At 38.2% G+C, this 26,625-nt stretch overlaps 1 protein-coding gene and 1 long non-coding RNA gene across 3 annotated transcripts; one reads left to right on the top strand and one right to left on the bottom strand.

Annotated features, from left to right (window-relative positions):
• Window positions 1-2,300: 2,300 nt before the first annotated feature.
• On the bottom strand, window positions 2,301-6,064 carry LOC109092410 (actin, cytoplasmic 1-like). Its single transcript, XM_042720140.1, has 6 exons — window positions 5,917-6,064; window positions 4,477-4,606; window positions 4,139-4,378; window positions 3,384-3,822; window positions 3,098-3,279; window positions 2,301-2,997 (listed from the first exon to the last, which is right to left on the bottom strand). Exons 2-6 carry the CDS (start codon window positions 4,597-4,599, stop codon window positions 2,854-2,856), a joined length of 1,128 nt encoding a protein of 375 aa, XP_042576074.1. The 5' UTR covers window positions 4,600-4,606; window positions 5,917-6,064; the 3' UTR covers window positions 2,301-2,853.
• Window positions 6,065-6,112: 48 nt separating this feature from the next.
• LOC109092411 lies at window positions 6,113-25,759 on the top strand. Of its 2 annotated transcripts, XR_006154200.1 has the most exons (5): window positions 6,113-6,392; window positions 7,743-7,869; window positions 16,656-16,977; window positions 23,497-23,615; window positions 23,917-25,759. It is a non-coding gene; the product is annotated as an uncharacterized LOC109092411 (long non-coding RNA). The 2 variants fall into 2 exon arrangements; XR_006154201.1 differs by lacking the exon at window positions 16,656-16,977.
• The last annotated feature ends 866 nt before the right edge of the window (window positions 25,760-26,625 follow it).

Below are 26,625 nucleotides of genomic sequence, written 5' to 3'. Positions count from 1 at the left end.
ATTAACTTAAACTAAAATTATAATGAATAAAACCTACAGGACAGACTGTTAATTGGTGGTTCATTTAAAAATATTTATTTGAAAAATTATTTTATCTTATATTGTTCTAGCTAATTACAAAGCCAATTTTAAGCTGTTGTAAAATAACTCAAAGTGAAATAATAATGAATAAAAATACATAAAAATTCTCTCTCTCTCTCTCTCTCTCTCTCTCTCTCTCTCTATATATATATATATTTATATAGAGAGAATTATAAATAAGAATGATACAAAAACTTTAAAGTTAAAATGAAAACAAAATATAAAAATAAAACATTCAAAATATCAATAACTATAAAAATATAATAGCAATGAGGCTTAAATAACACTGGTTAGACAGAGGGTCTATCCTGGAGGCGACATTGCTGTGAGCAGAAGACCTCCTACACGCTCAGTCGGACACTGTGAGGCACCACCAAATTGTTCTGAGACCTCCAGTGCTCATTTGACCACAGTCCTACAGGGGCCCCGAGCACAATAGATCTAATGAAACTGGAGCTCGTCCATATCACAGGCACAACACCTCGCTTCCGTTCATTATAAAATCACAACCAAATTAAAACATCCTGCAGTCTAATTTGCATTAAGCAATCAATCACAAATGCTCATGTCTGTGGGACAGGACTAAATGAGCCTCTCAAATAATTGCGCAATCAATAAGAAAAAGCGCCGTGGATGCTGATGCCTCTGTCGCCCACTACTCACTTATTAGCGGCTTGCTCCTCTGTGTAATTATTTCATCATGAATGGAGGGGAACATTCGCGCGTGGCCTGCGTCCCTGCGTGGGAAGTTGAAGGGAAGAATGACATTGTGTGCTTGTGTTGGGGGCAGAGAGCGAATACAGATTAAATCGGATGATTATGAGATCCACGAGATTCATTTTAAAGCATTTATGTTTGCTGCTTAATGAATAGAGGAAAGATTTAAGGCCAGCTTTATAAAAACGATTAAATGGTCAGTGGTAATAAAAGATACATATAAAATAAATCTAAAAAGAGAATATGGTAGTATGTTGGTTAGATAAATAATGAATATTGATGTTGTTATTCAATCCACCGAAAGTTACCTCAGCTATTAATAAAGCACAATCTGTATTATGCTGTAGCTACACTCGCACAGATGTACACAGCAGGAAAATGTCTTGATCATTTTTCATCAAGTGCTGTCAGACGAGGAGCAGCTTGCAGTAAATTACATGCAACTAGGCCACCCATATTTATAAGTATATCCACTACATCAATAACCGAAGTTCAAGCAGACCAGGATCAACCTAAATACAGCAGACACTTATTAGAGTATATTGTTTGCGCAAATTGGATATGTGCCACGTTTTGTTTTTCTATTTACTAAAATATTTTTTGGGGATTCTTCCCAGGAGAAAACACCGAGTCTCTTGCACCTTGATTGAGTTGGTCTCTGTTTAGTGGCTGTTTTCTTAAAGCAAAGCAACAAGAACTTAGTTTACTGTGAGTGTAGCGCCATCTGCTGTACTCTTGTGAGAAGCACAAATTAAAATGCAGCACCATCTGACCAGAAGGTGGCATAATGCTCTCTTACAAAGATGTACTGTAGACTTTATCAATATAAAGGTGCAATTATGCATCCGCAACCGCTCCATAATATCGTCAGAAACTGATTAATATTAAATAAAGTCAATTTGTTAGCCCCTTGGGTCAGTTACATAAACTTTTAATAGAAGCTTGATTATTCTCTTACATACTTTAGCAGACCCAAAGTCATGTTTGGTAACACATTTGAGTTTATATGCATGAACAGTTTATGTCAGCCATGCTGGCAGACATTTTTAACCTCCAAGAAAAAAAAACTAAAAAATGGCCTCACAAAGCCTTGGTATAACTTGATCCAATGGAGGCTTAACCAAGGCTAAAGGCAGTTTCAAACTAAATTTAAGTACACCATTTGTAATTTCAGGAGAAGCAGAGTAGATAATTTAGACAAATGCACTCTGTATACTGTTTGTTTAATCTGATATTCTTAAAAGATCATTTGAGCAAATTCTGCATTATAGGCCACTGAGAATAAAGTATCGATTGTATACTTTTAAAAAAAAAAAAATCTAAATTTGTCAGGCCAAGAAAACCTCCATTTCCAATTCTCTCAAGTGCTCTAATTGAAGAAAACTAAAGAAATGTGAAGGTCCACAACCCTTTAAGGAAAGCAAGACTGCATTTATTAAAGAGGGAATCTACCAGAAGACTTGAGCAGGTTCATTTAGGACAAACAGGAAGTCACACAGGAGTAGGATGTCTTACACATGTGCACTTTTATTGGAATTGAATTAGTCAGTGTACAGGTTGACCCAACCAAATGTCTGGCACCGCCACGTTCCACACAGCTTTTACAATATGCCCAGGGGGAATGGAAACCTTTACAGCTTGAATGGTAAAGATTCATTTTTTTGGGAACAAAAGAAAAAAAAAAAAAAAATAACCCAAGATCTTAAGGCTGAAAGTACAAAAACCACAAATTGGTTTGTTACATAATTTACATACAATACTACAATGTTAAGTATGCTCCCAATTACTGGGCAGCCTTCATAGAGGCAAATAAGTTTCGGAACAATGCATTTAACAAACATTTGGAATGACTAAAGAAAAAAACAGAAACATTGAGTCCTCAGATGCATTGTAGAACTTCGGGGATGCTTATTTGCCAAAAAACATTGCCGTCACCTTCACCGTTCCAGTTTTTAGATCCTGAGTCAAGCGCCAAAAATAACAAGCCATGCCAATGTTGTCGTTTGAAGTTTTTCTCTGCGCAGTTTGAGTCGGCGTGAAGTGGTAACAGTCCATTTAGAAGCATTTGCGGTGGACGATGGATGGTCCAGACTCATCGTACTCCTGCTTGCTAATCCACATCTGCTGGAAGGTGGACAGGGAGGCCAGGATGGAACCTCCGATCCAGACAGAGTATTTACGCTCAGGTGGGGCAATAATCTGTGGAGAGAGATGAACAATTAGCAAGATGCAGAGCTGACACAAATGTTCAGTTATAGACTGATATGAGAGGCAAGTCATAATTCAGAGCCTAGCTCACCTTGATTTTCATTGTGCTGGGGGCCAGGGATGTGATCTCCTTCTGCATCCTATCAGCAATGCCAGGGTACATGGTGGTACCACCAGACAATACAGTGTTGGCATACAGGTCCTTACGGATGTCGACGTCACACTTCATGATGGAGTTGAAGGTGGTCTCATGGATACCGCAAGACTCCATACCTGCAAGAGGAAGATGAATGGTTAACCCAAGTTCTTCAAATCTCCTCCAATGCAAATCTGGAAGTACACACACAGAGCAGGGTAATGTTTGTTAGGACACCTACCCAAGAAGGATGGCTGGAACAGGGCCTCTGGGCACCTGAACCTCTCATTGCCAATGGTGATGACCTGTCCGTCAGGCAGCTCATAGCTCTTCTCCAGGGAGGAGGAGGAAGCAGCGGTGCCCATCTCCTGCTCGAAGTCAAGAGCCAAATAGCAGAGCTTCTCCTTGATGTCACGGACAATTTCCCTCTCAGCTGTGGTGGTGAAGCTGTAGCCTCTCTCGGTCAGGATCTTCATGAGGTAGTCAGTCAGGTCACGGCCAGCCAAGTCCAGACGGAGGATGGCATGGGGCAGGGCGTAACCCTCGTAGATGGGCACAGTGTGGGTGACACCATCACCAGAGTCCATCACGATACCAGTGGTACGACCAGAGGCATACAGGGACAGCACAGCCTGGATGGCAACGTACATGGCGGGGGTGTTGAAGGTCTCGAACATGATCTGGAAAGAGAGGGTTTGAGAAGTTAACTTCATGCTCAAAACAGTTACAGCACACGATCCACACATCCATGCAGAGGTTAGTTGGAAATCTGGAGTAAAGAAACAAGTGCAGAAAGAATAAGGGAGTGTGGCAGAAAACTGCAAAAACAGGCAGGCAAAGTATAGATAACCTGCTGCTTCCAGCAAAAGAGGAGAAACTCAGGAGCTCAGAGGACACAAAGCCTGGAGGAAGTGAATGAATGAACAGGAGAACTTAAAATGAGGTAACAGGACAGACAATAGACGTCAAAGCACCACTTGATGGCCAAAAACCAACCTGTGTCATCTTTTCCCTGTTGGCCTTGGGGTTCAGGGGGGCCTCTGTGAGCAGGACGGGGTGCTCCTCTGGGGCAACACGCAGCTCGTTGTAGAAGGTGTGATGCCAGATCTTCTCCATGTCATCCCAGTTGGTGACAATACCGTGCTCGATGGGGTACTTCAGGGTCAGGATACCTCTCTTGCTCTGAGCCTCATCACCAACGTAGCTGTCCTTCTGTCCCATACCAACCATGACACCCTGTAATAAGACAAAAGCATGTTAAAATTAGATAAACGTCAAGGAACTAAGTAGTAAAAACTCATTTAGCATCCTGAAATTAATCCTCCGTTTCTCACCTGATGTCTGGGGCGACCCACGATGGATGGGAAGACAGCACGGGGAGCATCATCTCCAGCGAATCCGGCTTTGCACATACCGGATCCGTTGTCAACAACCAGTGCGGCAATTTCATCATCCATGGCTGAACTGCAAAAGAATAAGAAACCCTGTTTAGAAGTGCACAGCTGCCATACAAGAGTGCTTCAGTGAGCATGTGACCACGTGGAGTCAACTTCCTGTTTCGTGCTGCATTCTACAGTCTGACCGCTAGTGGGTGCTAGAGTGACAATGCGCGCCTCAGATATGCCAGACAAAGGAAGTCCCTCTGCATTCTCTCATTATTACCATAAAAGGCAATGGTTTTAGCCGCTTTGCGGCTGCCGGCAGTGTGGCACTCAGCCAGAGTCGTAGGGTTCAGTAAAAAGGAACAGATTTCGACATTCATCACGCCAGGGCCACTCCCTAAATTCTACACAAATGAAGTTTTACATCCTCTTCGTCCTCGCCTGGTATCAATTACACAACCGAAATTCGGCGGGTGTCTGCCCGAAATGACTGCGTCACAGATCTGCAGTCCCTTCACTGACTCCTCACGAGCAGACTTCACACTAAACACGATCTTCCTCAGCCCTTTCAGTTTATATTAGAAAACCTGCTTTCTCCAACACGATTATAACCACCATTAAAAAAAAAAAATTAAGAACACTTCAGGTTATTAAAACTGACCAACTTCGCGTTACCTTACGTTTAATAAAGCTTTAATAGTTAACGTAGAATAACGTACTTGAATTAATCTTATTCAGTCATACTGAAAGACTGAAGGGCTGCACTATGCTAGAAAAAGCCATTTTCACTAAAAGGTGTCAGACGCGCTGAAAGTGAGCGAATAGACGCGTCTTTGATCACTTGAATATCAAAAGAGATGATTGTTTCATCAGGGTAAGGGCGGCAGATGAAGGCTGTTAGCCGGCTAACGTTAGCTAAAGTAGGTCACACCCTGCTGCAGCACCGCCTGCACAAAGAGCTGCCCATGCCGGCTACCCATCAAGTGTGCAACATGCCTCGCAAACATCTTTAAAACTACACTTGTACATATTTACAGCCGTCAAATCACTGTTATCCAGGGCACATCTCGATGTTAAAAGGGTTTAACGCTTATTTCACACCGGCCCATTCAACGTCGTGCATACAACGGGTGCCGTCATTGCCACCTGACATATCCACTAACTTACATAGAATTAAAATAACACAGCAGACATGTATCACGATTACCACATGTTAATACAGAATAACTAACATTTAAGCAAAAGTTTGTAACGTTACTTGACGCAAACTGCGAAATTACCGGTAAGTTAACTTCAATCTTCAACTAAATCTTCATTTGTACATGATAATTAACTTCTTAAATTAACGTTAACGAATTAATAATGTAATAAAAAGCTCACAAATCGACTTACCTTAGGTTGGGGGGGTTTGTCGACTTAAGAGAATGTGTTACAAGCAGATGATATTCCGCACTAGCTGCGTGTGGAGGAGCTCAAAGTGAGGCTGAGATGCTGGGCGCGCTCTTTTATATGACGGCAGATGCCCGGCTCTAGCCATAAAAGGTAAACTTTCGGAGCTCTGCGCTCTGATTGGTCCGGCGTCACACACCCGGCTGTCGCGTGCACATTGCTACACTTGCTTCTCGCAAGCAACTCGAGAGCGAAAGAAGGGGAAGCTAGACTATTTGAAGAGCCGGGCCTAGGCGATTTTGATCAAAGTTGGCTTTTTGTTAGCGAATTTTAATGCATTGCTTTCGGTATTCACGTATGTTGTTGTGAAAACGCCAGTAAGGCTCTTTTCAGTCTGTCCAAAAGTCTAGTATTGGTCATAGTGACGGACACCTCCTTGATCCTGTGTTGTGTTTACAATCTAACACAGCAGCAGCTCTGTAGGTCATTTACTTCTTATTGTATTCACAATAATACCATAATACTTATGTGTAGTGCTTCTCTATGCTAAATAGGGTTGACGTTGTTTTTCATTGAATTGAGGATAACAACAAAGTGACATTGACTGTATACTGTAGCAGAGAAGCCACTAACTTAGCTGGTTTCATTAGGTAATGTTTTCAGTGAAACCTGCGATGAATCAGGTTTGCATTCCTGTAATTGTGAGTTGCCTACACAAAATTCACAGGAGTAATATTTTTACGTGCTTAGGTGTGTGCATGTTATGTGATAAAGATGATAAAGGGAGAGATAGTAATGTTAGCTGCTGAGGGCTGTATGTGGGCCTAACCCAGGTTTATATTAGACATGACGTTAACTTAGCATTCAAGTCTTGACCACTGAAATGATGTAGATGTTTCAAGGCAAGGCTGGCTTCTCATTCGGAAATATATTACACATTATTGATATCCGTTCAGACAAATTAACTTTGACTTATGCGCTGGAGAGATTTAAAATAATAATAATAAATAAAATAAATAAATATTGAAAACATTGTTTTCTTCGCATAAGAACACAGTGTAGGCGTTCATGGTCAACTTCATTAAATAAAAAATATTTCTTGCATATTTCGGACGTTGCCACGGTTTGAATAATAGATAAGGCTGTGCTTGAACAGCAGTGATGCTGGGAAGCTGCATGTGACTTTCGTGCAACTTGGGAGTAATGCACATGGCCTTCAATGGCAGTTATAAACAAAAACAGCTGATAATGTCAAAATCTCTTGCTGATATCAAGGATAGTGTGGTTCTGTGGCTTATATTAATGTTTTTCGTCTTCAGTACATTTACAACATTTTTTAACGGGACACTTTTAAAGTTTTGAGCACTTTTCCTAACTTGTAAAATACATGAAATGATGTTCTCTGAATTGAATCCTTAGATATCGAAAGTTGAGTATAAGTTATGGCTCAAACAGCGCACAACAAATTTGTATTATTTGTATTAAAATTTTAGCTTCGGCAATTAAACCATGCATGACATTGTACGATTTATTGAGATAATATTTACTGTATATAGGCCCAAAAGTAAAAATGTCTAAAAGTATTTTATCTACAACCAGGACATATACTCATCAATATGGTCTATTCCTCCCATCCCCCAGCGTTTTTTTTTTTTTTCTTTTCAAAGAATGCCAAACATCCATCTGCCCTTTATAAAAACACAAGTTGCTGTAAGATTAGCAGATAGTAACTAGGCACCATACTGTGATTAATGTGATGTGACATGCATCTTCCAATGCAGTTGGTATTTTATTTTGAACAGCCATGCTTCTCTTTGTAACTTTTGTAGATTGGACTGGGGTCTTGTTACAGCAGATGTGCTTTTGTGAGTCCATAGTTCCCCTGAGGACCACCGCCCTTCCTTTATAGCAGCCTGCCTGTCCCCACTTCAGCATTCCCATTCATCTCTAAATAAGGTACTATCCTAATGATGTTCAGCTTTGCCCCATGACATAAGACGTCCAGAGCAATAAAAATTATGTTGTGGGCTATCACCATGATAATGTCATTGTACTTGAGAGTGCTGAAGTTCTTATCTTGTTTCTGATACCTAAGCAACACTTGCAACAAGATAAGAAACATAATTATGAAGTTCTTCTCAAAGGACCACTTTCTGGGTGTGTGTTGTTTTTGTGAAATCTGTTGCATTTAGAAAACTATTTGTCTGACATTTGTTGTCTGACTGATCATTTCCCTCAGTTCAGTAATATACTATCCCGATCACCAAACTAGCCTTTTCTTTTGTTCTTCCACACGTTTAAGTGTTGAACAGAAACACTCTTCATCTTGAAATAAGCATTGAAGCACAGCAGAAGGCCAAAATTTGCCCCCCACAAATAGCAGAAGGACCACCGATTGATTTTAGATTCACTTATACTTTTTTGCTTGATGGTGTGTAAAGCCAGATACTCAAGCTAGAAAGGAAGTCACATAATGCCAGCTGGCCTCTTAGTGTAGAGATTGGATTATCCCCCCACTTTATGACCCAGAAGGATCCATATGTACTCATCCATCTCCTTATATGCATGTAAACAAATTAGATACTTTTCTGACTCAAGTATTATGCAGTAATGGTTGATTTGAGATGCATATATGGGGGTTTTACATTCAACCAAATAATGTTCCGAGGGGATTCTGAGCTGAACTATTGCAGACAGAGAAATCTCTTGTATCTTCGTTTATGCTGTCAAACCATATGCAACAGGATTTGATACTAACCAAGAAAAAAACCCACTGTTCCTCATTTGTGTTCCTCAGCATAACAGTTGTGACTGTGTCCTTTCTTACCATACCAAAGCTTCACTTCCTCTTTGCTGTAATAATGGGTAGTGGACCACAGGTCCCAAATATGGCTGTCCGCATGTATACGGTTGACAAACATAGCTCTGCATACCTGTTGAGTCTGGGTTTGTTGTCATTCATATGCAAAAAAATAAAATTCTGGTACTTTTAACTCTCATATCAACCCAACCCTGTATAACTTTATTTCTTTTGTGGAGGAGTTTTTGAAGAACTGTTTTTGTCCATAAAATGAAAGTTACTAGGGTTCAAAACAGTTATTCTGTGGTCAAAAACAGTTCTTCAGAACACTCAGACAAAAAATTATTTTGTTTTCCACAGAAGAAATGAAGTCATACAGGATTTTAAATTATTGGGTGAACTATCCTTTTAATGCTGCATATGTTTTGGCACCTTCTGGTAATGTTTACACTGTACAAAAATTCTGTAGTTTTTACGAAAAAATTTTGGCTACTGTATGTGCCAGAATAATTTTGTAAAAAAAACAGAAAAACTCTAAACACATTTACAGAACTATGAATTTTACAGTATAAAACTGTAATTTAGAAAGAAGAAATGTTGAATGTAAACCAGTAAATTTCTCCTACTACTAAAATCTGTTTTGTACCCTTAACATATACTGACAACAGGTGGTAAAAGAGAAAGCCATGTGAAAAATCAAAGTCCATCACAAGTAGCTTTTCCACAAGCTGAAGTATATATAATATATAGAAGGTAGACAGAGTCCTTCACACAAACACAAAACACTGTCATGGTAACACACGACACTTAAATAATGCAATAAATATTAAGCAAACAACAGAAGATGTAACTTAAAACCCAAACGTACGTAACTGATAACAAAAACTATTGAGAAACATGATTATTTAAACAAAATACTTTCAAATGTGGAGTCATGCAGGGAATTCTGGGAATATCAGTTTACAGCTTTTGACTGTAAATTATACATTGATTTGTTCTTTTTTACTTCTAAAAATTGTATAATTAGCAGTATTGTACTGTAAAATTACATGAAATGTCTGGTTAGATCTTTTACACTTTTTCCTTGTATATAGTACGGGAACTTACTGTTAACCTATTAAAAGTTTTTTCTGTAGCATTTTTACAATATTTTACAGTTATAATTACACTAATTTTTTTACAGTGTACATGATGCACTCTCTTTTTAAAAAAGTTATACTCGCTGTAGTGATGTAAAAATCTGATCATTTTAATGTCTTGGATCTTTGAATCTCATTCAGGAAGATAAACAAAACTTTAATCAGGTCATTTTGCTTATTTGAGCTATTTGAGTTTTTTTTTTTTTTCCCCCAATATCCAGATCTCTATGTCAATATGTCTTTCATCAACTTTCATCATATTCCGGGTTAGAAAATCATGATAATGAAGCCAAAGACAAATCATGAGAAATGATTGATGACTACTTGACTCCTCAACTGGGCCTTCGTTCTTTTATCACTTGACAATCACATACAATGTGTGCAGTAAACAGAATTAATTAGTTCACCTGAGGAATCTTGTTCATGAACGAAAGGATGTTAAGCATGGGTGGTCACAAAAAAATGAACAAATCAAGTAATATAAAAATCGTCCATGATTGACACACCTCCCCCACTTTGACTACTGCTAGTAGATATACATAACATATGTATTGATATAACTGAACGTATTGATAGAATTTCTTCAGAGATTGCATAAAATGCCTACTTACCATTGTAAGCCCATGCATTATCAATGCCTGCTTATGATCAGTTGACATACTGGAATGTAGGATTAATGCATTTGGTTCCACTACTGTGTGGCCTGCAAATTTCCTCTCCAAGTGCATTGGGATTTACCCAGAGCCGAAGGGGCATGTGAGATGGTACTACCATATCGGTCAGTTTCTAGAAATATCTATTTTTCGACCAGGACCCTAGGCCTGCTAATCTACCCTCCACCATCTGTCTGCTCGTGAGAGGAGGGCTGAGCAGGGATTGGCTCTGGAATGAGTCAGACATGGAGACTCAGTCAGCCTTTAAACCAGCATGGGAGAGATTACTGTGCCAAGCAGCATCGCCTAAGCCTGCTACAGGAAGTTGAGTAATGCTAGCAGGAAAGAGATCCTGCATCATAATAGAATTTTACATATCAGAGAGCGGTTTCAACATAGCATACACTTAATACAAGATTGAAATGTTCCTTTCAGATCATAAAAGCTCTGGTTTTCTTAAAAGAAATTACCAGATTAGTGTCTTCAAATAATAACAGTCATGTTGACTACACCGGAAACTTTATCTAAATATTGTAAAGAAAGCTTGCTGTCATTTTGTCACTACCCTATTCATCAGACCTTTTATTCTGAAGAGTTTCGTATTAATGTCTCTTGTGCATGAAATATCTGCCATTCCTGAGTGATGTCTACGTGAAACTGATTAGGTGTGGCACTCTCAACATCTTTGGCTAGACTGTGTGAGTTGTACCAAGGCCCAGATCCAGCATTAATATTGGCAGAGACCTATGTTTGGGTCATCAGTGCACAAAACATACATTATAACTTCAAGTCTAACCAATAGCTGAGCACTGACCTAATTAACTACTAAACAATTGTCATTTACACAGATTTTCTTAACTTTGAGTATCAACAGATTCGGATCTGATCCAGTCAAGTAAATATGCTCATTGGAATGTAGCTCCTTCCTTAAAAGATTCAAATTCCACAGGATGAAAACCAAAGGCCATTGTTAGTTGCCAAATAAGGGAATGACCTACGCATGTCTTAGAGGAAGTTAATTTTTAAGGGATGTCATTTCTTCTGCAAGTTTGCACAGGAAATCAGATTCAAATATTCTGGTGTTGCCAACTCAGGAATGTACAGCTGAGTAGTACTTACTTACTGCTTGATGTGCAATACACGCTTCACTCTCACTGATGTGTAAAAGACAACATTAGAGCACACAAACAGTTTTTTTTATTACTTTGTAAACAGCTGCCCAGCTCATATGATTGCTTTATTACTTTAAGCAGAATTGCTCAAGAGCTTATAAAGATCATGTTTATTGTCTAATTGTATTGCCTGATTTTTTTAATAATATAATTCCCTCCACCAGAAGGCATTTATTTGTTTAGTTGTTTTATATGTTTATCTCATTTCATCACTCATTAATAGAATGCTGGAAAAAAAGAAATCATTTTGGGACTTAGCATAACATTGTGTTTAAAATATGAGCAATCGAAAGGAAAACCATACTAAGGTTTTCTGATGACTGCTCTGTTTGTAACCTTTTGCCACAATCCTTGCAATTCTTTATCTTATTTTCAGTGGCTTGAAATGCACTGACTGTGCAATGTGAAAGAAATAGGCAAGTCCTTTCTTGTAGAGCAATTTGGGAGCTCTTTTGGCACAGGTGTGGCGCAATGCTCAGAATAATAGCCAACGGAAAGAGTGGCTTTTGTAAATGTACAATATTTTACAAGTAATGTACATTTAACACAGTGTAATATAATATCATTTACAATTATGTTTTTGTAAAAGTAAAATGTTTTCATACACAAGCCTGTAAAACTATGTTTGACATTTGTGTATGATAGGAACCCTTGACATCACCAGATATGTGAAGAATTTTCATGCAGAGAGATAAGATACAATATAACAAGGAATTCAGCTTGGCTTGTGCTGCATTTTTCCTCTAACTTTGTCCGCAAAAGGATTCTTCATATTTATTTTCTCAAGGGCTTTTACTGTAGACGGTTTGTGCACTTTGGCTGTGTTAGGCCTCGCCCTCTAGTCGATGTAACAGCAACCGCCTTAAAAGGAAATCTTTAAGTGTGTCACATGGTAACAATGTCAAGAATTCAAGGACCTTGTCACATGGGACTTTTTCATGGAAATCAGATTGAAACTTCTAGGCCTAATGAATGAAGCAGCGCTTGGTCAGAGATGCTGGGGAATTTTAATTAAAGAAGTTTTTACTTTTGTTTTGCTGCAGTTTCAAACTGCACAATGTGAGTCTCTTTCCTTCACACATGCTTGCATATTAGAGTATTTTATGTAAATTAAACCTTCACAATATACAGAAATGTTTCTGATATTTGTTTGTAGTATTTCCTTTAGGTTACAGTTGGATTTCTGTTTTGTTTATTTGAGTTAAAGCAACAGTGTTCCTTATTCATTTCTTTAGTGAAAAACTGAAGGTTTGCCTCCAAATCTGCCTCACTATGAGTAAGAAGGAAGTGGTTTTAAATAATGACAGCGAGGTCATATCCATATATAGTCAGCCTTGGCAGGGCAGCGATTACTGATGATGTCTCAACTTTAGATAGCTGATTTCATCTCTCGTTTTTTTGCAATGTTCTCTCAACATCATTCGCTCACATTGCACTTTCACACACTAATGTTTGACAATTCATTAAGCCAGATATACAATCAACAATCTCTCGCTCTTTTTCAAAATCTCTTTCACTTTTACTCTTAATCTACCGCTCCCAAACAAGCACACATTCGCATACTCGCACTGTCACTCTCATGCTCGGCCCCTCCTTACACTGTTTAGACAGCAAACAATTATGAGTAGAGAGCTGGTGGGCGGGGCTTAGCTTTATCTTCAACTTCTCAGCCTCCATATATGGAGAGGACTAGCAGGTAGTGATTGCCAAACTTAGTCATCAAAGCATGCGTCTCATTCATTGCACACTCAGCTTGTGCTTTGTTTGGGCTCTGAAGACGTGCAACTCTTGCCTTGTAAGCTCTGACTACTTTCTGATTTCCTTTTTCTCTACAAAATTCCATGACATAATATGCTAATTGATTTCCAGCGGCTGAGATCTTTAAAGGAGTTCAGGGTCACTTCCTTCAGCTGGATTTGTGAGAGAAAATGGCATTGTGTTGTAGCAGAATCATATATCTTCAGAATTGACTTGTGGATGTGGTCACAGCAGCCTTTCCTTTGGTTTACAAGGTGGTAAATTCTTCTCAGCAGATTGTTATTTGTTGATTATTGACTGAACCAGTGTCATGTTTAAGATTGACGGACACAAAAGATTTCCCCTCTCCCTCCCTTTGGCTGAGAAAACAAAAGCGAGTGACCACATTTGTCAATGAAGATCCAGTCTGAATTATGTTTAGGTCTCAGTGTGTTCACTGCCCAGTGCCACAACTGTTCTTTAGAGAGGAAAATTATAGACTGTGCCCATGACTCTTGACTCAAAAGTTTTGTTAGGGTGGGTATGGTTGAGCCCATATGCATGGTAATCATCAACTTGACATTGTGGGATGAAACAGTGGTTTTTGGGTGAATGTTTGCCCATGTCAAAGTCTACTTTCATGGAGGCACAGCAAGACGTTCCCTGAGCGCCACTAGAATTACCTGCAGCTCTTATGTAACTAAATCTTATTGGCTCATGGAAAGCTGACCCTGATGACCCTGTAATTAAGAGTTAAGCCCTTGTATCAGTCAACAGCCACTCAAATGTGCATTAACCATTCAATGTATGTGAGCAAAGTACATCTTGGGAAATGTAGATTTTAACCTTATTAGTGTTTTTATTAAAAATGTAGAACATAAGAAAAATACCTTCATGGATTAAAAAATAAGATCTTTGTTTTGAAGGCCCCCAAATGCTGTTTAAGGTGACTAAACTGTTTAAAAACAGATTGAACATGAGGACTATAGTTCACGACACTGCTCAGTGCAGGCGTTCCCAACATACAGAATGTAGGTCAGGAATAACATCCCCCTTTCCTAATGTTACATAATGCAGGCTTTGCACAGCTGGAAGACTCGGGCCTGTTAACCATGTAATGAGGCAGCAAAGTGAATATAAAGGCTGCTGATATTAAGTAAGCTTTAAAACTCACTGACTCGCAATTCAGGAATCACGCATTCAAGTGGGGAATTAGCATTTTAAGCCAACTAATTTATTCACGTCATTCAGGATTTAATGCCGTTAATTATTCACATTCAGACTTTATTAAAGCTGAATCTTCCATACTGTGACCTACTTTTTGACTGTAATGCAACCAGCTTTTCACACACCTTCTCTGGTAAGCATAGGATCTTTCCTCTTTTCAGTGCATGAACAATTCTAAAAGAAGGAGGCACGGCTGTTTTTTGGGGCTCTGCTGTTTTATGGGGTATTGAAATTGAGATGCTTAGTATTCTGGCTGGCCCTATGCCTGGCCTCTTTCTCTTTTAGCTCCACCTCTGAACTGGGAAGCCTCTCCACCCTGATCCCCTCTCTTTCAGCAGCATTTCATTCTCTCCCTCCCTTCCTAAAAACACAGCCAAGCCAACTGCCGCAGGCAACAGAGGGTCAGTCAGCGGCCTTTAAGGGTACCATGACTGCAGCAATAATTTTGCTAAGCCATGGAAAAAAAAAAAAAATCCCTACAGGCTGAGTCTGGAAGGGTTTGTCTTCATATACTGTGTGCCCATCCCACCACCACTCTTTATGTATGACTGACTAGTCGATGCTCTGTTTACTAGATGAGGGCTGACGTCACTTCACCTGCTTTTGTGTCTAAATATTGCTGCCTGTTAGAAAGGAAAACGAGCACTCTGGAAAACCATTGTCATGTAAAGTCTGGACGGAGGTAATGAATGTTTAAATGGAATATTCATTTGCAAGATCAAGTACTGTCAGAGTTTTCTTGTTGAATATTGATGAAACAATAATTTGTTTACAAAAAATGGTCTGATAAGTTTGGTTTGACAAATAATGTAAATGCAGTGGCGGTCTATCTCTAGATGTTTATAGAAATAGTTATGTACATTTCACTTACATTTTGATGAACATTGATTTTATAGGTGTACTTCAGACTTGAATCTTCATTATGATTTCTGCAGTCTGTTCCTTCTTGGGTTCAGGATGAGGAAGTGTTTTCTAGAACTATCTAACTGTGTTTTGGCATTTTTGACCATAGTGGTTTTCAGCCACTGTTTCACTCCTTCAGCCCCTTAAAAAGGGTGGCCATTTACCCCAAATACTATTATTCCCCTTGTTTGACTGTTACAGGAAAACTGTTGATTTAATCACTTGAATAATCATAATCAAATCATGTTTTCTCTGCATGTCTGTGATACTTTCAGAATCATCAATATAATTACATATTAGATTAAATGACTTCTAAATCTTTTGTTATTGTACACACTGGCCTCATGGATCAGGACTGTTGGTGTTTTCAAGTCTTCCTGCGACGTTTGTATTTTATAAGTTGGGAAATTGCAATTATGATGTCAGGTGCAGATCACTTTGGTCAGAGCAAGATGGCAATGTACATTTTCTACAAAAATACAGCAAGGTCTTTAAACTCTACTTCTACAAAATTATTAATATATTTGTGAATCAGGTGTGTTTTTGCTTATGTTTTTATAAAGTTTTCTAAAGATGTAAATTGTAAACTGAATTGTTATATATGATAAATGTTGTACATGCAACTAGTTTTTTGTAAATAAAAAGAAATAGTAATTTCATACATTTTAACAAATTAACCATCAACTACAGATGCTGCATCCTTTGTGTCCACCATCTTATCTCAATGACATGCTCTCATCTCGGAAATCCTCAGTTTCCACTCGTAATTGTGACATTGTGGTGGCATTCATATGTGTTCAACTCACGAATACAATCTTTTCTAACATGACTTGAACACACCATTATTTTGCAGTTCATAGGTGTTTTTTTAATATCTGGTTGGGGGGTGGGGGTTGTTGTTGTTTAGTGTTTTGATAGAAAAAACGGTCTTCTGATGATTAAAGCTGTTTACTATGCCAGTGTAGCTTCTTCAATTTGATGTGAATCAGAGAAGTCTTTCAGTCTAAATACAATTCTAAAAATGGCATCAAATATCATCAATTATTACTGTGTTATAGAATGTGTTTCGTAGCATGCTTGTTGATAAAGAAAATTTTACACATTCTGACAGGAAGAGAGGGATGAAGAAGGAAACATGGTGAACTGAATAAGAAAGGAAGCAAGGGGAATCCAGAGCCTGCTCCAGGTCTGTGACAGCTATGCCCTAAAAAGGAAATGAAGTCTGTGGGCATGATGGGAGGGGCACCCAAATGAAAGAGAGAGGCAGAAGCACAGGCCAGGTAATGACAGACAGGTCTCTCTCTTGGAGACGGCAGTCCCAACCAATTAGCTGCCACCTTGTTTTAATTTATGACTGTGTGAATGAAGCTGGGGGAAACCACAAGAATCCCCAATCTAATTAGCTGTCCCGTTGACCATTCTGTTTACTACAGGTAAGCACTACCCTCATCCCACCTATGCCTTCAATGCATGCTGCAATGCCTAAAAAGGCAATTGAAGGTTGACAGCGGGGATTGGCAAAGCACGTCTGGAAATTTTGATCCTGTCTTTCCCTTTGTCTCTCTCTATTTTCTCTTTTCACTTCTCTGTAGAGACATAGAGCAGAGGCTCCTCATTTCTTCTCTCTCAGTCTGTGTTCCAGGAGGCCAGAGTGAGGAATTAGTCTACAGATATGATGAAAAATTAGTTTGACCAGCTACAGCCACAGAACCAGTACTGTGAACATTAAGGCTTCCAAAAAGAGATGATATTTCCATAATGGATGGAATATATGGGTCAGGTGTTCTACTCGAGGGAAGAGCCTGTTGAAATAACACATTTATCATATTCAAATATCTGTTCGTGTTTCCAGTAATTAATATCTGTGAGGAACATGGAAACTTGAGCAAAATCGTTAAATAAGAGCATTTCTTGTCAAGATAACAAGCAGATTTGCAACAGCAAATCACAAATGGAGTCAAGTGTAATCTCAGAAAATGAATTTCTCAACTCTGTGTTGAAATTTCATTTTAGTAGCAACAGATATTTTCTTTCATATTGTGACATATGTAGTGGTTTATAGTCCAAGACTTGGTTCTGTCCATCAGTTGATTTGAAGGAGGCAGATCTGAATGTGATCTCACAGTCAGTTGTTAGAAAGGATTTAAGCTGACTAAATAATTGATGAATTTTGGTATACGTCACCAGAGAGAAGTCTGATCTTTAACTGGATGGTTATGAAAATCTGATTAAACATAAGCTTAAAAAAAAAAAATTGTTAACAGCAAGGTCAATTACATGCATTTAGAAAATAGGGGGAATTTTATAGCAGCTTTAATTACTTTACCAAATAGTTCAGTTCATTTTGGTGTCACAACTATTCAGTCTGGTCTCATTGTTTATATGTAAGTATTAATATGTAACATTAACAAGTACAAAACATACTTTTTTTATTGATTCTGAAACTTACAAATGAGACGTATTTTAACGTTTAAAACATACAAATTGTTACGTATTTTTAGCTAAAAAACATAAAATATTTACGCATCTTTTATATCAAGATGTTAACATAAAACAACAACCAAAAATTAACAAAAAAATATAACATATAACAAAAACCACATAACCTACCCCCAAACCTAAACCTACCCATTTTATATCAAGTATGCATTTTTATAATTTTGTCAAATGCAATTTAGATTTTTAGACCCCTTTACCTACCCATTTTATAGTCAATATAAAAGGATATAAAACGCAATTGACCCAAATATGCAGGAAAATAACCATTTTGGTAACAATATAGCATTAAAAATTTTTTATGGTCGTTAGTCCCACTCCTACCTCTAAACCTAAACATAGCTATTTCTGTACAGTATAAAGCCTCGTGCATAACGGGACGATTAACGCGCGCTTATCGCCAGCGTTTTTTCAAGACGTTTTTCAATGCGTCTTGTGTGTTCATTCTTTTTTACAGTCTGTGGTTCATACCCAAGCGATTTTCACTGGCGATGAGCTGAGTGAATGTGCAAAATCACTCCCTGACATTAGATGGCGCTTAATGAAGAACAGAAATACCCACACATCGAATCCTATTTGATCTGCAATTCCTCTCCATAACAACTCCCTCTAATCGAGATTTTTGTACTCGCTGTCGCGTTAATCATAAAACTTTTTGTGTTCAGACACTAATGAGACCAGCAGCTCTACATTCATCTTGCTTCGATGCATCTTTTTCGTCTACTTACTTCTCCTTCGTCGTTAGGTCAATGTGTGCAAATGCCCCAACCTCATTGGTCAGCCAGTTTTTAACACTGCACATCAAAAAAAAAAAAAAAACGAGCCAGAGGTGTTTAAAAAAAAAAATAGGCTTTTACGCCTGCCTTTTTGCAAGTCGGTAGGTTGTGTGAGGTGCAAAGCAGAATTTATGCTGTTAATCGCTGAAAATATTATCCAGATAATTTTCCCGATCTACTCCATGAACTCGTGAGGGCGTTCACATCATTCAAACACACCAATCCCAACAGAAACACGGCATGTCGCAGTCTGTGACAAATGCAGGCAAGGGCCAATGAGCGTTAGATTTTCCTGCCGTAAAACCTGTCGTTTCATGAAGCGTCAACATTTGAATTTGTAAAGAGCACGTCAGTCAGCGCGGGCTTTACTGTTTATGGTCGCTGGACTCGCTGCTCGGGACAGAGATGAAGAACACCGAATAAAGGCTTGGATTTGGGTCTGTTCCTCGCAGTCGTATGGATTCTGAAGATTTGGATTACAGCACAAGAATAAAATTGTTTCATTTCGTAATTATGTTGCGTTTTTGGTGTATTTTGGTGTATATATATATATATTTATATATATATATATATATACCAGCAGGCATATCACCCTGCAGCCCATGTCTGGTAGCACACTGACGCTAAGCAGGGTTGAGCCTGGTCAGTACCTGGATGGGAGACCTCCTGGGAAAACTAGGTTGCTGCTGGAAGAGGTGTTAGTGAGGCCAGCAGGGGGTGCTCACCACGTGGTCTGTGTGGGTCCTAACCATAGACAGTAAAAGAAATGGGCACAGCGACCCCATTGGATTCAATGGAGACAAGTGAAGTCAATTAGAAGCACGCACTTTCTGGGGGTCGAGCGTACTGCGCAGACTCAAACTGAGCTTGATGACGTAGATATGACGTGAGCAACCTGTCTGACAATTGAATTAAAAAGTCTTCTAATAGCTGTGCCAAGAGAAATCTGAATCAACCACCGAATCTTGCAGAGACGGCGAGCGTGAACAGGAGCAAATTTTGGTAAGTATTCTGATTAATTATTTTGTCATTTTGCATAGTATTTATTTATTTTTAAATTTAACGCCAGTACGCCATATTAAGTTAAGATTGCCTGCGAGCTTCTCCTCCTGTCCATACGGTAATTTTTCTACTGTGCGACAGAGAGTTGCAGGTTATGACGCAATCGTTAGCCTATTTTTACTAAATCTGCTTCTACGGGGCCATAATGTAAGATACAAGTTAATGGAGCCTTTTATACATTTTCGTGTTTCTTTAGAAATAATTAATGGACAAATGGAGTCTTTAAACACCTCAGATGTAAAGTTATTAGCTGTCAAAGTGACGCCAAAATGAATGGGAGTCAATGGAATGCTACCAGCAGGTGGGGGTCCGCTAATCAATGGCAGCGCCCGGGGAAGCTTCAATAAAATATGAAACCCTGCCCCCGGTCCTAACGCCCCAGTATAGTGATGGGCACACTATACTGTCATAAAGCACCGTTCTTTAGATGAGACATTAAACCAAGGTCCTGACTCTCTGTGGTCATTAAAAATCCCAGGATGTCTTTCAAAAGAGTAGAGGTGTGACCTCGGCATCCTTGCCAAATTCGCCCATTGGCCTCTGACCATCATAGACCATCATGGCCTCCTTACAATTCCCATATCTACTGATTGACTTCATTACTCTGTCTCCTCTCCACCAATAAGCTGGTGTGTGGTGTGTGTTCTGGCGGACTATGGCTGCCGTCGCATCATCCAGGTGGATGCTGCACACTGGTGGTGGATGAGGAGATACCCCCCACACAGTGTAGAGCGCTTTGAGTGCTTAGAAAAGCACTATATAAATGTAATGAATTATTACTATTATTGTTATTTTATAGTTCTGTTGTCAGTCACAACATGTCTGAGACAATGCTTTTTATGACTCATGGCAAACAAAGTAAAGGTTAAACGATTGCAGAAATTTTATTTATTTTTAGGTTTAAAGTGAAGTCTTGTTTATGTAGGCCTATTCTTGGAAATGAGCTGGCAGCAGAAATCACACAACAAAACGAAATGTTATCATAAGTAAACGAGTTAATTTAATAATGCAATTGAAAACAAGGTCATTTATATGACAACTAAAAACAATGAATAATAAAATGAATGCCGCGATTTCAGTATTCATGAGGATTCATTTTTAGCTGTCGTCAATACGTCAGTTTTGTACATTTAGATGCTGAAATTATGTCAGTATTGTACGTTTTAGTGCCTGTAAAAACATAGGTAAATGAACGTTTTATAGAACCACATTTTACGTTAAATACATTGTCATGAGATCACGATGAACTGTTAGTCACAAATATTAGTCTTTCAACCAAGCAAATAATTTTACTTATAACCATGTTTGAGGATAAGCAAACCTAAGTCAACAGTCACATTTAAAAATGTCTGCTGCTGAATTTGTAGTTTTTATAGACAAATTTCAAATTAGCTTAATTTGGTGTTTTGGAGCCTTATAGGACACTGAGAAAATAGTTAAATTTTGTGCAGCTTGAGAAAATCTCTTCAGCTTCTTTCTTTCATCAGTCTAATCTGAAACTAATAAAAATGTTTGCTTCTTAAATTCAAATGCTCGTAAATTGCACTGTCAAAAAGTATGAACATTTATTACTTTCAAATATGTTTTAGCAAGATACTTTGATTTGACACAGCATACTCAATTGAGTATCTCAGCACTTTTTATTCCTGACAAGGTATTATAACAGGTGAAATCCTAGTAATAATTGTCAATGTCCCTAGTAAAGCACCTCTCTTCCTCACTTCATAAGAAAGCTGCACTCTGGCACTAGCACTTCTCCACAGATAGGTGGCAGACCTTGTTTTACTTCAAAGCATTTATTCCATGATTCATGCCAAAATGCCTGTTGCTCCAACAAACAACTCACATTTGACCTAAATTTCATAAACCATCAGTTTGTAAAGAAGGAGACTGGCTGTGCTCATGTTTTTAAGTACTCAGCCCTTCCCTTCCCCCAAATATTGTTTCTCTAATGGGATGTGATGAGAACACAAATGGACTGGAGCCAGGTAGATGTGTGCCATGGCAAACAGATTGCTGTTTGACTAATGAATGAGAGAATGTGTGTTGTTGGGAGCTGGACAGATGGGCAGTGCTGAGGCAGGATCTCCGATCACAAAGACTTGGCTCAGCATGAGATGAGAGGGTGGTGCCTGCAGGCCCCTTTCCTCCACCAGCTTCAACCTACAGGCCTACAGCTGGCCTCTGGTCACCCCCACTGCTTTCTGATACATGGGTGGGCTTCACAAAGACATTGTGGGCTGGTTAATAGTTTTGGGACATCGTATAGTCTTAAATCATAAATATTTTGACATTTTATTAATATTTTCATTCACATTTTACCTTAGAATTTAACAACAACAAAAAGAAGTCATTTTTGGATACTTTTAAAAATAAAGTTTTTTTTTTGCTGCAATAGAATATCCATTTTGGCGATGGAAAGTTAAAGGTTAAGTTAAAGGTTCTTTATGGACCCATCAATGCCATTAAAGAACCTTTATTTTGAGGAGTGTATTTTTGAAGTGTGAATTCTGGAACAGTTTCATAGTAGCTTTCCATAGAGTGTTTGCCAAAATGAGACAATGGACATGAACCTTGCAGACTGTACTCTGATATCAGTAGTGTATGTACGTGTTGGGCCATCAGTGCCAGATGTTAGTGAAACATCACTCTGTCTGAACAGATGTCCCAACATATAAAGAGTATGACACTTGGTAAGAGTCTCTGACTGGCATCAGTGTCAATGATAATATCTTTTAATTCATGACAGTGTTAAAACAACACAATGTTGAAAATAAACCTTCAATAAATGAGGCATGTTTTTTTTTAAATACCATCTCCATGGAATCTCCTCTAGAGGTGCTATAATCTGGTTCTTAAATATTTAGTTTAATTTAACTTCTCACAACCTGGCCAATATGTGTGGAGAAAGAGAGCAAACAGCTGGTTTGAATGGTCAAAAGAGTCAGCCCCACATGAGAGCAGAAGCTCTTTGTTGGACCAGAGCATATCATTAGCATATAAAATAACTTATTTACCCTGTGGAGACAGAGAGCTGAGTGAAGACAGAGGGGGAGGGAAGCCAACTGAAATCTTTAGATGAGCACATGATAGCTTTCAGTTACACCTCAAATAGTAGATGTGTCATTCACAGTCCTAATTCACAGCATGAATGACAGACAATGCTATAGAGGGCTTGATATTACAGAATTAACATGCAGTAACAACTTACTGTATATATATTTAAATTACAGTATGCAAAACAATATTTTAGTATGATTATCCAACAATAGTTTTATATATGTATTTACAGCTTTTTTCAGGAAGTGCCACTCTAAACATGTGAATGGCATTACACTAGATTACATAGATCGCATCAAATGGCATCTGAAATAAATGATTCTAGACCTTTTCTCAGGACTAACTTCATTTTTTTTTTTCACAAAATGACTTAATTTTGATTTACATATATCAATTGGTTATTCTTTTGATATAAAAGCGTGAATTGTGGAATGTTTTACTTGAAAAGTGTGCTTGTGCTTTCATACATTCACTTGGTTTGATATTTTGATATTACATTTTTACATTTCTATGTATGACCTATTTTGTCCAAATTCTTCTTGGGTCCCTTGTATTCAGGTGTGGCCTGGCAGTAGTTATTATATATGATGCAGTTGCACTAAAGGGTCAGTAGATGGCGCAGCAGAGCCCCAAACAGCCACAAAATCCACGTAATGCTGCACCCAAAAAGAAACCGGGTCAGTATGGCAGCTGGTTCAGTCAGACATTGTGATTGCTGTGTAATTTTTTTTCAGTTACGGAGCTTAGCCCGATGTTATATATATTTATATAATATAATATATATATATATATATATATATATATATATATATATATATATATATATATATATATATATATATATATATATATATATATATATTTTTTTTTTTTTTTTTTTTTTTTTTTTCCTAAATGATGACACATCATGCATCAACTAACTGTTAAAGGTTTTTGTTTGTTTCACTGATGGCCTGACCTTGAGCTCTATCATATCAGCAGCTGCAAGGACATGCATTCCACCTCCTCAGATCCTGTTCCCTATCCATCTGACACACTTTGCACATGAAGATCAATGGAGCCAAGGGCAACGTGAAAGGGGATCCAGGGCCAAGGAGGAGAGCAGATTTGTGTTTTATTTGTTCTGTGGCGCAGACCCGTTTGATGTGACCCTCTCCTGTTTCATTCATCCGGAAAATCTGCTGTGTGTGAGTGAAAACTGGGGGAGTGGGTCTCACTTGATACTCAGATGTAATGAGGAACTGCCAGTCATGTATAAGGGACAGTTCACCCAAAAATGTTTAATTCTGTCATCATTTACTCCCCCTAATGTCATTCCATACTTTCTTTCTTCTGTGGAACATGAAAGAAGATATTTTGAGAAATGTCTACATGTTGTCATTATTATTATTATTATTATTATTTTGTCATTACAAAGGTAGTCAATGACAACCAAAACTTTTGTTACCAGAATTCTTCAGAATATCTGAATATTTTATGTGTATTGCAGAAGAGAGAAAATCCTACAGGTTTGCTACAACATGAGGGGGAGTAGAATTTTCTTTTTTTTTTTTTTTTTGGGTGAACTATGCCTTTAAGAAATAGCAGTAGCGTAAAACATTGAATGAATTAAAAATAGTAAAAGATATGGAAATGTTGGTATATGAGTACTGTTTCCTGTCAGGGTCATCTTACAGTACCAATTTCTGAGGATCTTGGTGATGATGTGTAATTTTACTGATCTTAATTTCATATGCATAGACTTCAGCTTTATTAGGAATTTACTCCTGAAAGTGTAAACACTGTACTTTTATTTAGTTTGAGTGTATTTTGATCAGCCCCCAACACACCAACATTGACTCAACGAAAATGTGACTTTGGGCCAGGACGGTCTGTTTTGCAAACTGTCTTAGTTTCACATACATCTCACACTTTTTTTTAGCACAGAAGTCTCACACTTTCACAGTTCTCACATTAAGTTTCTATCGAAATAGCAAAAGATAAAACAGAGGATGCAACAGGAAAATTAGTTTGGGGTTTCCGAAAGCATTGTAGTGCATTGCTTGTTTAGACATGACAGAGATATGACTGTTATCTAGTCTTTTGTAATTAACCTCCGGGCTTTCCTGTGTGCTCCTAATTACTCTGCATAAACAATGTGGGATCAGTGCTAATCTGAAAGAGCCCATTCAGTGGCTTTCATGTGGGGCTTCTAATGGGCTCTGCATGCGGGGGAGTGTAGGCTGATCCAGAGGAGGTGGTGGGGGGAGTTCACAGGAGGGAACTGTTGACAGATCACCCACACAACTGGATTCAGAAACCAGGGTTGAAGGCATAAACTCGGCATCACATTAAACAGCCTGGTTCCTCTCGGAAGCCATAACCACCAAACCCACACCATAAACACAGGTCCTGCAAGTCTTAATGCACATATGGCGATGCAGACAAGGCTTACAGACTTTGATTAGATTATATTAGATTACAAGTACAGCCAGTTAAATGCACTTCACATCCAACTAGAAGTATAAATTGTAGCAAATAAAAGATGCAAATGCTGGACAAGTGTCATTATAGTGAAAGTGGTCAGTGCAGAAGATATGGAACAGAATGTGTAACTGAATGTCTCTGCATTTTGAAAGCTTAGGGTTAGGTTAGAAACAAAGAAACTTCATAATGTAAATGAATTAGAACTATTTCAGATTGTAATAAGCAAATTAGTGACATTGATCACGTGACTGTAAAGAAGGTCAGATGTTCTTCCATTGAAGCTCAAGATACTCTTTGGATCTCAAATCATGCAGCGCATGGTCATCAGGTTTCAGTCAATCTTGCTCGGGTTCTGCTATCATGAAAACAAAAAAAGGGGCAAATTAGTCAAATGCAAAATAGAAGCATTTTCACCAGAGGGCCCAGATGTTTGGATCTCACAATATCTAAGAAATGTGTGGTGAAACAAAATACTGTAGGCATGCCATTGTTTTCCTCTTCTCTTTTCTATGGTAATGTTTTCACTTCCAGCGGTTGTCTCAGTATGTTTATTTGGACACAGGATGATCACCTTATCTCTCACACCATGAAATCTATTTTATCTATTCTATTATGAGTATGCAATCAGCAGCAAGCCTAAAAAGACAGCTGAGCTGATAGGATGATCCTTCATTAAATCGTAATTGGATATATTTGTTTACTTTTTCACATAGTCACAACACCCTTGATTAGAATGCAGTGTCAAACGACATTTCCAGACCTTCAAGCCATTTAAGATGTAGATGAGTTTGTTTCTTTAGATCTGGAGAAATTTAGCATTACATCACTTGCTCACCAATGGATCCTCTGCAGTGAATGGGTGCCGTCAGAATAAGAAGTCAAACAGCTGATTAAAGCATCACAATCTTTAGTCTCTAGGATAGGCTGAGAATGAGTAAAATTTCAGCAAATATTCGTTTTTTGGATGAACTATTTCTTAAAGAATAGTTATAGTATAATATGTGACCCTGGACCACAAAACCAGTCTGAAGTCGCTGGGGTATATTTGTAGCAATAGACAAAAATACATTGTATGGGTCAAAATTATTGATTTTTCTTTTATGCCAAAAATCATTATTAAGTAAATATTAAGTAAAGATCATGTTTCATGAAGATATTTTGTACATTTCCTACTGTGAATATATAAAAACTTAATTTTTGATTAGTAATATGCATTGCTAA

The sequence above is a fragment of the Cyprinus carpio genome, chromosome B3 (assembly GCF_018340385.1).
Source record: "Cyprinus carpio isolate SPL01 chromosome B3, ASM1834038v1, whole genome shotgun sequence".
Lineage (NCBI taxonomy): Eukaryota > Metazoa > Chordata > Actinopteri > Cypriniformes > Cyprinidae > Cyprinus > Cyprinus carpio.
The sequence above is the reverse complement of the archived record's forward strand: the minus strand, read 5'-3'. Positions and strand labels throughout refer to the sequence as shown.

Bases quoted from the DNA above. Each gene is read 5' to 3' on its own strand.
- LOC109092410 (XM_042720140.1), bottom strand. From the start codon at position 4,599: ATGGATGATGAAATTGCCGCACTGGTTGTTGACAACGGATCCGGTATG. The intron at 3,823-4,138 runs GTTGGTTTTTGG...CTCTCTTTCCAG, and splicing joins ACAGGGAAAAGATGACACAG to ATCATGTTCGAGACCTTCAA. The intron at 2,998-3,097 runs GTGAGCTAGGCT...CTCTCTCCACAG, and splicing joins CCAGCACAATGAAAATCAAG to ATTATTGCCCCACCTGAGCG.